Here is a 12,353-nt window from a genome sequence, read left to right as displayed (position 1 = left end):
GCCCAACAGCGTTGTGTTCCCCAGCTGGAATTCCCCCAGCCTTCCCGCAGGATACAAAGGGAAGGTGTGTGGGAGAGCCAGTTCTGCTGTAAAGCGCTGTTAGGGTGTTTGGCCTCCCACAGCTGCTCTCCTGAAATTGTTACCGTTCCTTCTCCCTTTTGCTGGGTTTGACTTTCTGTTCAACCTTAGAGGTCTCTTCTGTGGCAACTTCTCTGCTCTCAGCCTTCCACAAGTCAGGAAGGATGGAGAAGCCCCGTTACTGGTGCCAGTGAAGGGTGCTTCTTATTCCACTATTTAGGGTAGGAGACAAGGCATAAACTCCTGTTGGGTTTCCTTCCTCACTCTGTGCCCGTCCCCAGGCACACAGCACGCACTCGCACGCCTTGACGTGGGGCACTTTCTCTCCCTGGCGCCTCTGGGGAATTGTGCGGCTCTCGCCCCTTCCTGCACTGTGCCCTCTCCTTAACTGCTGCGCTCGGTGCCGCGCTGCCAATTAACCCAGCTTTTCCTTAGTGTGGACGGGGGGAACTGAATGGACAGGTCTGGGTTGTGGGGCCAGAGCCGCTGGGAAAGCGGAATTGAATGGAGCAGCGTTGCTAATGGGGAACACGGCAGGGAAGTGGGGGTGGGGGGGAGGCTCTCTGATCCCATCCTTGTCCCACAGGCCAGTTCTGAGCTCCACAGGCCCTGCGTCAGCGACACACACACACGTATTGACACCCCCTTGGCTGTGCTTAGCCAGTTTTATGGCACCCCACTCTGCCAGCAGCGGGAACTAAACCCGGGACAAGAGCTGCACCGGAACCACTGCAGTAGGAGAGGGGGTAGGACAGGGTGCCCTGCGCAGCCATCGAGGGAGGAAGCCCAGACCCCGCTGTCCATACCTCACCTTGCAGCAGGCTTCCCCAGCAGCCAAGGCGCGCTGTGTTTTGCTTGTCAGTGTCATGGGCGTCAGGAGCTGTGACAAGCACTCACAAATCCAGCAGATCTTTCTTGCCAAGGTAACAGGCTCCTGTCTTCTCTTTTAAAACACTCAGCCCGGCCCCATTGCTTCTCGGCAGCCAGCATGAAAACCAAAGGGTAGTGACTACAGCACGCTCGGAAACCTGTTCAGTGCAGGTGGCTCCATCGAGCAAGGGCGGGCACCAGGGTTGCTCCCCAACCCTTGTAGTGTAGAACAAAACCTTCAGCCTATGCCCTGGTCTAGGAAAGTGGAGGTTATGGGGCACCCAGCTAATTTATAGTACCTACGGGACAAGAAACGTCTGTACCAAAGGAGGTCATTCTTCCAAACACGGCCGTTGCGCACGGGAGGTAAAGCCCGCTCGGCTCGGCGCACCGTTTGTGTCAGTAGTGAACTCACTGAGGGCAGGAATGGATTAAAATAAAACACGTTAATCACCAATCACTCTACCAGTGTTGTCAACTGTTTTTGTTTTTAATTGTTATTGTAATATATTTTGGTTGTTTTTCTAATTTAATTCTCTCACTATTGTCTGACTGTGAACTGCGAACAGTGTTAAACTTGATGTAAATAAGGCCCTCGGAAGGGCCTCTTTGCCTGTCGTTCCACAAATTTTTGCCAAGTTGCATTTTGTTTTAAATAAAGGTTGCAATATTTTATTGGCAAAATACCCCCAAGTGCACGCAGCTTTTTTCCCCTTGCTTTTCTGTTTAGAAGCTGCTCAGTACTGAGCTGGGTAGAAGAGGCAAGAAGGTTATAAACCTGTTAACAAGAGGAGTAATTCTGCCAGGCTGCAAAGAAAAGCAGAATCTTTATTGATGCCTTCAACAAAACCCCAGTAATCAAACTTAACGGTGCCAGGGAGTGGTCAGAGGAGAGCAGTTTGTGCTGCTGAGGTTGTGTAATCACACACTGAATTCCCAGATGCACACGAGTGAGACCTGGCAGCGCCCAGAGTTTTGCATCATCGGTTTGCTGGCTGCCCTCATTAGTGACAAAACCATGTCCCTGATGGGAACAGTACTGCCAACCTGCCACCACTGTACCAGCCCTGCACCCTGCAACAGCTGGCAAAGCCACTCCCTTCCGCTCCCAACGGCAGCGGTCTGACCGGGACAGCTGGAGAGTCTGCTCCATTTAAAAAATAACCCTGGGTTATCCCAGTTTATACAGCCCCTGAGCAAGCACCCTTCAGCTGCCTAACGACCACCTGCCATCCTGGCCCAAGCTACAAAACACACCCCAAGCTGGGGGCTGCATCCTCCCTTCCCCGGGCATGGCTCCCTCCGCTCCTTCCCAGGCTGAAGCTGGAGGATTGACCATTTGTCACCAAGAGTTTACCCATAAACTGAGTCTCAGCAATGCTGGCATGGGCCCTGAGGTCCCACCCAGAGACAACAGGTAGGTTTAAAGTTGAGCAGTACAAAAGCAGCCACCTTGTCTTCCTGCCTTGGACTATGAAGCCTCGTTAGATAACGGAGCCAGCGTGCCCAGAGGGAAACACAAACTCAAAGTCTGTGGGGAGCAGTGAGCCTGTCTGGTCAATCTTTCCCCAGAGGTCATGCTGCTCATCACTGGCACCGCAGGGAGGTTCAGAGCTTACCATAGACCAAAGGTCCGCACGGGGTGTTCCGGGAGCACAGCCCCGGCCTTGGCATGTGCCGCTTCACCTCCCCAGCCCAGCTGTGTTGGAAGGGAGTTTTGACCTACAGGTCACAAAGCCATTCCCGGAAGGCTGTTGACATTTTTTTTTCGGTCCCGCTGCAACATACTTATCACCTGGCGAGTACCCAGACAGCAAACAGCCCCTTGGTGTAGTAATGCTGATACCAGCCAAAAACCACAGCGTGCAACATACTGGGGGGTGGGGCGGCGGAAAAGAGCTTACTGCACCCCTGAACACCCAAATTCCACTGCAGCCTCTTCCTTCAGCCACCGTTCTCCTCAACTGCCCTTCGCCTCCAAAAGGGAGTTAGTCTCCCCTCCTGCATTCTGCAATTAAGGCTGCTTAGAAAAATGACTTAAGCAGAAGTTCACCTCACCCCCGGCCCCGCTTCCATACAACGGAAGCCTCCAGAGATACTCCAAAGTGAGAGGCCATGGGTTTGACCTCTCCGGAAGAGACTATTCAGTCCTTTTCCCTACGCAAGGGCCTCCCTGCACTAACCACGCTCTGGCCCTGAGCAGCAGATGCCTTGTGGATGCAGGAGAGCACAAGAGACAAGAACTTGACACCCACTGCAGAGTTCTGTGCAGTATGAGAGCTGGTAAAGTGACTTGACAAAACGGGACAGGGATGAGGACGTGGCTTCTGCTGGGCTCAGCGGGACCAGTCTGTCCAGAGGGAACTGTAAAACACGAGCCAGCCTTCCAACATGGCTGTACCCACATCCCGTGAGCACAGCTGGGCAGGGCGCACCTCCTTCCCCTGGGAGTGACAAGGTGCTAAGTCTCTGTCCCTCCACAAGTGCAGGGCTGGGTGGGTAATCTGCTAGCCTGAGAGCAGCTCCCACTGTGCAGAGCTACCTTCCCTCTGGTGTAGTCCCACCCGTCCGTCGTTCAAGGAAGGAAGTAACTGATGCGCTGGGATACAGATTTACAGCCCTGTGCAGAGAAAAGCTTCTCCTCTTTGGGGACAAACACCATCATCTCAGCTACCTCGTTGAGGGCGGCCTCGGTGTAGGGAAGCCCACGGGCCAGGAAGGCATCCCGTGCACAGAGCTTCACGTGGTGGTACTCCAAGGGCAGGAATGGCACGAAGAAATCGATGAGGTTCTCCTGGAGGAGGTGGCTGCAGGAGTAACTGTTCTCTGTAGCAAAAAGCAAGACAAAAACTTCAGAAGCTTCACCTGGGAGCTGGTATGTGTCTGTGAGAGGAGGCTTGTCTCTCCTGTGGGGGTGTCTTGCCTCATCCAGCCACATGTGCTGGGAGAAACCTGCCCTTTGTCTTGGATGGAGCTGGCAGCCCTTAGCCTGAACACACACCACCATGGATTTACCATGTTGGCCCAAAAACCTAAATGCCCAGAGGAGCCGTGACCCTTCCCTACAGCGTGAGGCTGCCTCTCGCAGCCTGGCCATCCATCTCCAGGGCTGAAGGGGGGGCAGGAGGACTCGGAGCTCCCTCCTCATGCGCTGCAGCGGTGCCGTGCCCGTGGGGCTGGGCTAATGTGGACAAATAATGTCGCAAATAACCCTGGAGTAAAGGTTTCAATAAACTCTTGTACCACAGCACATGAGCTTGTGCAGCACCAGGAGGGTGGTACTGTGTAACGGGCCCCACGCCACTGCACAGGGGCAGGTTTGGAGGCAGCCTGCCCACGGCGCCCTACAAGCCAGCCCAGCTCTTACCTGCAGCCTCCATAAGCTCCTGCTGCAACCGCTGCTCCAGGAACTCCATGGAGATCTCTTCCCTCGCCCGGCCAGCTCGCCAGAAGTCCAGCGCTACCTCGTTGATGGTGTTTCCGCCGAGATTGCTGCGGGCACGGAAGGGAAGTCCCTCAGCTGTGCTCCCGAGAACTGCTGGCAGCTACAGACCAGCCTCAGCAGCCCTGTCAGCACCCAAGGGTTTGCTCTGTAGGGCTGAGAGCTGAATGCTGCCACAGAGCAATCGCCTTTTTTCCCCAGAGAGCCCCTTTCCATGGAGATCTGCACAGCCACCTTCCCAGGTCTGCCCCTGGGGCAGCTGCTTTCTGTCCCGGGGCAGGACCAGGAGCCAGCAGAACCCTCCTCCTCCACCAGGCCCCAGGCCTGGCTGGGATGCCACTGACCTTGCAGGTGACACTCGGCCCTACACCAAATTCTCAACAAACCACCCCTGAAAGCCCAAGCTGAAGCACCCAGTGGGACCCCCACCACAAGTGAAGGTCCAGGGCCGGGGATGCAAGCAGCATCTCAGGAGTTGCCAAAGCATCCCCTGCCCCAGGGACAGAGCAGTCCCGTTCTCACACCAGGACTCCTCTGGACACCCCCATGGGGGCAGCTCCTTGGTGGGGGACACTCACTGAGACTCCCAGAGTAGCCCCTCACAGCCCCCATGTGCTGGTAAGGGGTTTGCAACAGCTCCAGCCAACAGCCCCCAACCCCGAATGCCCCACCACCAGCGAGCCAGCGATGCTGGGAACCAGCTGGCTGTGGAGCTCACGCAGGCAGCAGGTGCTGGCAGACACAGACCTTGCACCTGTCTTTCCTCCTGTGTCAGAGGCTCTGGACCAGTTCCCCAAAAGGGAGCGGGGGGGGCAAAATCAAAAAGCCACCGCTGTTTCCCTTGCCAAACTGCAGGACCAGGCTGGTGTCCAGAGGAGCCCTGGGGCAGAGCCAGCCCTCCTACAACAGTCTGTGTCACGCTGCCACCAGGTATGATGAAACCCCACCCCGATTACACGCAGATGCAGGTCAAGGCACCCTGCTCCCCTCTGCTTGGTGACACGGGGGGGCTGCCATCCCCCCACCGCACCTGGACGACTTGTCAGGTGGGACACCGGGTCAGCCAGCAGCATGTCCACCCTGCCCCCTCCACCACAGCTCCTGCCGGAGCCCCATGCAGGCAGGGCTGAGATGTGGTTGCCCCACAAGTCCTGGGCACAGGTACAGGTCTTCCATAGGCAGAGAAACTTCCCCAGGGAACCACCAAGCTTGGAGGGGAGAGCACTCGCCTGGAGGGCGGGAGATGGAGAAGAATGCTCTGCCCACCTCCAGCCTGGGGGAACACTTCTTGCCAGAGCCAAGCTGGAGGCTCTAACACCTCAAACAAAGGGGGCCCAAGACACTCATCTCTCCTTGGCCTTTCTCACTAGCAACTTCAGGCATCCGGTCCCTCACATCTTGGTTTTAAGATGTCCCACTGCTCCCCAGATCCATCCCACCTAGGCCTGGATCTGGGACAGCACTGGGGCACACACATACCAAAATCCTTTCTCCCTCTGGATGGGAAAGAAACCAACCTCTGATCCCTAAACCATGGGGTGAGACAATGCCAGGATCAGCCCTCGCAACACAGAAGACAGGTGGCACCTCAGCCTGCAGCCCTGGCCTGGCAGTGCGACACCCCAACCTCCCACACCCAACTAGCAGAGCCACATTGTTCAAGAACTTCCCACCAAGACCTGCAGTCCCAGCTTTGCTCCCTGGAGCAGAGCATCTCCTCACTCAGCTCTCCAGGGAGCAGGAGGACACCACACTAGTTTTGACTCTTCCTGCTTTCCTGTCTCAAAGCCAAGACACTGGCTCAGGTGTCCCAGCTAAGCTGGACCTCAGCTCCTCCTGAAAACGCCTTGTACCCAGGAAGGATGCCCAGCTTCAATAAACAAAACTGACTGTGGACACAACCACCTCCTGAAGGAGCTAGATGTGTCTTTGCCCTCCTCTATAGCCTAGGCCCCTCATGTCACACACCTTGAGGGGTAAATTCCATCACTTTGTTCCTCCCCATGTGTTTGAGGGCCCAGAAATCACCTGAGAAAGAGGAAGATGGATCTCCGGTAATCCGCCTGGCCCTTGTCAGAGCGCGTCATGAAGGGCTTGATGGCGTCCAGGAGGCCGACATGAAGTTTCTCTGCCTCATCAAAGATGAACAGGGACTGCTTGCAGAGCTGCATGGTCTCACTTATCTGCTTCTTCAGCTGAGCCTGCAGAGCAGCAGGGAGGAGTGTGAGGAACCTGGTAGCAGTCACTGCCGCAGGAAATGGTGCAGGGGCTGAGCCTGAACGCAGTGGGCAAGCCCCAGCTGGCAGCCATGCAGCTGCTCACTTGTCCCCTTGTCCCTTCCCGCCCGGGGGCCAAGGCAGAGGATACAAGGAGGAAAAGCAAGAAAACAAGTTAAGACAGTTCAGTAAGTGATGGAAAAAGGAAGAAAGAAATCAAGTTATGCAAAGGCAACAGCTCACGCCGTCTGGACAGCAGCCAGTGTCCGAGCAATGGCCTCCTACCCCAAGCCCCCTCCCCTCAGTTTTTATCACCAGGCAGGACAGTGGATGGATTGGAATATCCCCTTAGTCAGCTGGGGGCTGCTCTTTGGCATGTCCCCTCCCAAATTTTGCACACCTGCTGACTGCAGCAGCAGAGTGGGAGAAGGAGAAAGCCCTGAGGCTGTGCCAGCCACGCTCAGCACACCACGGGCATTTTCAGCACGGTTTTGCTCACAAATCCAAAACACGGCACCCTACAGGCTCTGGGAAGGAAATCAACTCCATCCCAGCCAGACCCAGTACACAGGGCCATGCCCATGGCAACACCATGCTGCTGGCTCTCACCTTGTATGAGTCCACATAGTTGTGATGGGGGAAGTGGAAGAGTGAGATGAACACCCTGACACACTCGCTCTTCAGCCCGTCCCGGTACAGGTGACTGGCCACCATCCGAGCCACGAAGTTCTTGCCTGTGCCTGACCAGCCGTGGAAGGAGAGGACCAGGGCCTTCTGTGGCCGTGGGCTCTGCAGGAACCCTTGCACTGCCTGCACGACGACTTCTTTGGCCAAATGCTGTCCGTGGAGCTGCCCATTGAGGTCGGCTTCTAGCCCTGCGGGAAAGAGAGACCATGAGCCCAGCTTCAGCTTGCAGGCCCAGCTCCTGCCAGTGCTGCAGGTGGGAGCGAGGGAGAAGGTGGTGGGCACTCGGCTCCCGCAGCCCTGCCCGGAGCAGTCGGAAGGGGTGTTAAAGCCACCAGGCCAGTGAGGTGGCTGCCTGCACCCTGCCTGCAGAGAGAGACGTGTCGTCTGCTGACTTTCTCCTCTGGGAAGGGGAGGAGGTGTTTGATGGCTGCAGAGCGCTGAAGCCCACAGGCCCTCACAAGCTCCCAGCAGACATACAGACACCAGAAGCCTTGGAGCCACGAAAAATGACAATGAAGCCTGCACAGGGCTTACACAGAGCTCTTGTGTACCCTCCAGACCTGGGGACAGATACCAGCCCAGTTTGGGTCCTGCCACACATGCCTGGGAGCTACTGGAGAAGGGCTGGGCTCACAGCAAACCAGAGCAGATACTCTGCGCAGCACAGAGCAAACATTCCAGGGGTCTCAGAACTACAATAGCTGGAAACAGGACTTAGCTCAGCCCCTTGTCTTCCCACTGGCTCCAGATCCCGCTCAGAAACACCCTCTGCTTCCAACACTTGTTAAAGTACCCTTTACCAGGAAACAACCAACAAGCAAACGGCAAGAGAGATGCCTGGGAGCAGAGACAAGCACTTCCCAGCACAGCACCCACCTGTGATGTTGTTGACTATCCTGCAGTCTCCTGTCTCACAGCACTTGCCGAAGCTGCAGTACCAGGTGGAGAGGATCTCCAGGTAATCCCGGCCCACCAGAGGTAAGCTCCAGCCTGGAAAAAGCAGCAGTCTGAGAAAGGAGGTGCCGGCAAGCCCAGCGTTGGTGTTCTGCATGGATGCTCAGGTGATCCTGGCTATGGGCAGCCCTGGGTGCAGCTGCAGGGGATCAGAGCAGCCCCCCAACAGCAGCCTGGGCAGGGGCCAAGCACCTAACGGGCAGCAGCTGCCCGGGATGGGAAGGACAGCATCCACGGGAGCTGGGGGAAGCGGGGTGCTCAGCCCCTGGGCGCAGGAGAGAGAGGGAAAGGAGGAAGATGCTTACCCGGCCTGGGGCTGGACTCCTCCTCCTCTCCGCAGCCCTCCCGCCACACCTTGCACGCCAGGTACTGCCAATACTGCTTGGAAAGGGCGCCCACAGCTCCCAAATGCTTCTTCACGGCTTCGTACCTTGCCCTGCCCCACCGCTTCCCCTCCGCCACGGGTCCCTGCTCCTCTTCCGAGGGCCCCCGCGGCGCCCCTCGGCTCGCCAGGCCCCCCGAGCCCCCCAGCAGCAGCAGCAGGAGGCAGCAGGCCAGCCCCAGCACGGCCGGGGGCCTGCCCCGGCCCATGGCGGCGGGACAGGGATCCCGGGCGGGGCGGGAGCAGCCCCTACCCCGGCTGTGCCGGGTGGCCGCCGACTCCCGGCCTCCCTTAAACCGCTGGAGGTGTGATCTCACTTCCTGGCCGCCTGCAATTGGGAGCTGCTGCGGGAAAGCCGGGGGATGGCCTCACGTCACGCCGGGGACGGCCTCACGCTCCGTCCCGCCAGTCGGGACCCCCCCGGCCCCGGGCTCGGCCCGGCCCCCGCCCGCCACACGCCGCCGGGCTGAGCGAGCCGCCCAGCCTGGGGCTCCGGCCCGTCGGGGGCGGGGGGCGAGGGGCCGGCGCGGCGCTGGGAGGCACGGAGCGCAGGGCACGGACATCACGGCTCCCTCCAGCCTCGGGAGGAACCGGCCAGGCTAAAACCTCAGCGCCCCTCCCAGTGACTCGTAACAGAACCAAACCCCCTGCACATTAACAAAAACACAATTAGAAATTGAAGCCACTGTGGCCACAGCAAGTCAGGCTGCTGTCAGCCCTTCTGAAAGCTGAAAAGCGTCGGAATTGAAGCATTTAGATGCATTTATTAAAAAAAAATATAAAAATCATAGCTGTAGGGTTCAAAGCCCGCCCTCCCAGGGTAAGGGCGTGAGCTGAGGGGAGCACAGTGAAAGGCTTCACAAAGAGAGGCTTCCACGTTCCCAAGGGAAAAGGGGTTGAGAAAGCAAATTCTGAAAGATAAAATGACCGTTCAACACCACCCCAGCACCATGGCACTCAACTCCTAGGATGTCAGCTCCGCTCAAAGGCTGTGCATCCCAAGAGCTAGAGGGGAAAATAAAGCAGTTAAGCCACCTGCCAACTGTACCTTCCCTGGCCAGCTCTGAGGTTAACAAGTAACCAAAGTGGGGGGGTGGGTGGGTGGGAAGAAAAGTGGGGGAAAACAGCAATCCAGTCATCTCTGACCCCCTCCAAATAATTACATTCCCTTTGCAGGACCTCAAGGAGGAAATTACACCCACAGATTAGAAGGGAAGCTGCAGGAGACTGGGAAAGATCCCAGTGCCCTACACCGAGGACAACTTCACACACAGAACTGTAGGGGTTGGAAGGGAGCTCCAGAGATCGAGTCCAACCCCCTGCTAAAGCAGGGTCCCTAGGACAGGTAGGGAATCCCTTCCTGCAATTTTATTCCCCTCTTTTTGTTTGCTCCCTCTGCTGAATCTTTGGCACTCACTGTAGTATCTGCTTATCCTCAGTGGGCAGCCTGGCAGGAAGAGGGGGCTGCAAGGATATGCACGGCCCCAGGGTGGTTACTCCGAAGCAGTCCCAGTGAGCAGCAACGCGCCAAGTCCTGTTTTCCACCACAGGCATCATCTGAAAAAGAAAGAACAAACTGCACCACCAAAATGTGGTTCTGCCCAGCTTATTCAGCCCCCCTAATGCACCTCAGCACGAGCAGACAGAGGGAACCCTCCAGGCCAGGAATTCATACTACAGGCCATATCTGCCGGACGGGCAACGCCGAGCATCCGTCCTTCTACATTCTTCCAGTTCCCACACAGCAATTCCTTCTGCACATCCTCAGATGGCCTCTGGCAGAAGGCAGTGAGAGGAGTCTCTCCCCAGCAGCTCAGTATAGCACAGCCATGAGTAAATAAAAGGAAGATCAACAAGAAATACTACAGGGGAGTCTCTCCCCTCCTTGCTTTATTTTTCTTTTCCCCCACAAAATCCTATTCAAGGCTCTTAAAGAGAGACTCCAACAAAAAAATAAACCAAACTGAGAGCGCAGCAGTCCCACACTTGGGATATGTGAAATGAAAAATTATTTCAATAAATAAGACTCAATAAAATTTGCAGGGAAAGAATTGGAAAGAAATCCAGGGGAAAGTGCTAATTTTCAAACCCCTCCGGTTCTCCTTTGGCTCAGAGTTGTTTCTGCTCATTCTTGTGGAAAATTATGTTCATTACATAATCAGTAACACTTTAAAATTTTCCAGTTATATGAATTCTCATCCACTTAAAGGCCAACCACTCCAAAATCACATAGCAGTGATATAACGACGCACCTGTAAAAACCAGCTCTCCAAACCAGCTCTTTCAGCCTTTGAAAACTTCAAAGCATCTATACCTTCTGCAAGTTACCAAACTGTTTCTACACAAGGAAGAATCATCTCCTGCTCCCTGAGCAATTGGCACCTCAAAAACAGATATGAAAAATCATTGTCACTACACAATGCTGAGACCAAAAAAATAATCCCCATAACATCCTCACCCCCAGACACCAAAAATAAACCCCAAGAAACAGTTCTTAGAAAAATCAGCTGTGCTGAAGTCCTAAGTTTCAACTAAGAAACCCTAGGTTTAAAAGAAAAAGCAGGTGTCTCACGTGTTTCCCATCACCATGCTACTGGCCAGGTCAAAGATAATTCCCATGTTTCCTGGAGCAGTTTCCTGGTGTCCTGTCCCCAGGAGGTAGGTGGGGGCTGGCAGCAGCTCACGCAGTCCTTGGAGGTACAGAGCAGCTCTCCATGCTTCCAGCTGCCTGACAGACCAGTGAGCATCACCTCCTGCCATCAGACAAATGGTGGTGTTGAAGAGCACAAGCACAGGCAGATTAAATCCCAACACTCTGTGGGAACAGATCCTGATGGCTGTTTACTTGCCCTGTCTCATAAAAGGGCTTCAATTAAAGCCCAGAGAAGCCAACCACAGACACCTGCCAACACCATACCCATCTCTTGCCAAGCTGTTACACTTCCCTTGCTCCCAACAACAAAGCTGACTGATGGGTACACCACCCAGGAATCAGCCCAGCTGCTCAGCAGATGCTAGGCCAGGGGACCTGCTTTGAAAAGCTGTCTGAAGACCACATAAAGCCAGGCGTGTCCTTCTTCTGTATCACTTTGGGGCGTTTCTTCAATACATCTTTCCTTACCAACAAGTCTTTTGCAAACAACCTGGGCACGTGACCTCATTCTTGAGAGCAAATGCCACTGATAACTATTAGCAAAGAACTGTCAAACACCAGTACTACAACACTTCAAACACTCAGCCCATTGCACGTGGGAACAGGAGACAAGAGACAGGAGAGAGAGACGACTTAAACAATCCCTCAATGTTGCTTTATTAAAATCTTTATTCACACACCGTTGCTTTATGTGGAACCTGACCCCAGGGATACAAGTACAAAGTCATGATTGCATTCTGCTTCCTCATTAGCAATCTCCGTTTGTGCAGCCGCTCCCGGGGGCAACCCTCTGACGGCTCCGGGAGGGGTGTCTGGTTCAAGCGCCTCGCTCCAGCTGCTGCAGCAAATAAATTACCTTCTTAATAAATTAGTAGTTTTCAGTTGAAGTTTGTTTGGGAAGACACACACTCCAGTTCATTAGCCACTGGAAGAGGAGCTGAATTCAGTGTCTCCTCCAGCCCGGCTGCTGACTTAGGAAGGAGGAGATACATAGCAGATGGCTGATGATGCTCTCTTTTTAATTAGTTCTTGATTTCTGTGCTTCAAGCGCTCTGGAATTACTAATATCCA

The 12,353-nt window shown here is 55.3% G+C and overlaps 1 protein-coding gene across 1 annotated transcript; it reads right to left on the bottom strand.

Moving 5' to 3' along the window:
- Positions 1–3,523: 3,523 nt before the first annotated feature.
- Positions 3,524–8,838, bottom strand: TOR3A (torsin family 3 member A; the record flags this gene model as incomplete). Its single annotated transcript, XM_084265837.1, has 6 exons — positions 3,524–3,774; positions 4,316–4,440; positions 6,419–6,591; positions 7,216–7,481; positions 8,170–8,283; positions 8,553–8,838. The coding sequence occupies 6 exons, from the start codon at positions 8,836–8,838 to the stop codon at positions 3,524–3,526; spliced, it is 1,215 nt and encodes a 404-aa protein (XP_084121963.1).
- Between the last annotated feature and the right edge of the window lie 3,515 nt (positions 8,839–12,353).

Source organism: Gallinula chloropus (genome assembly GCF_964237585.1).
Source record: "Gallinula chloropus genome assembly, chromosome: 6".
NCBI lineage: Eukaryota > Metazoa > Chordata > Aves > Gruiformes > Rallidae > Gallinula > Gallinula chloropus.
The sequence above is the reverse complement of the archived record's forward strand: the minus strand, read 5'-3'. Positions and strand labels throughout refer to the sequence as shown.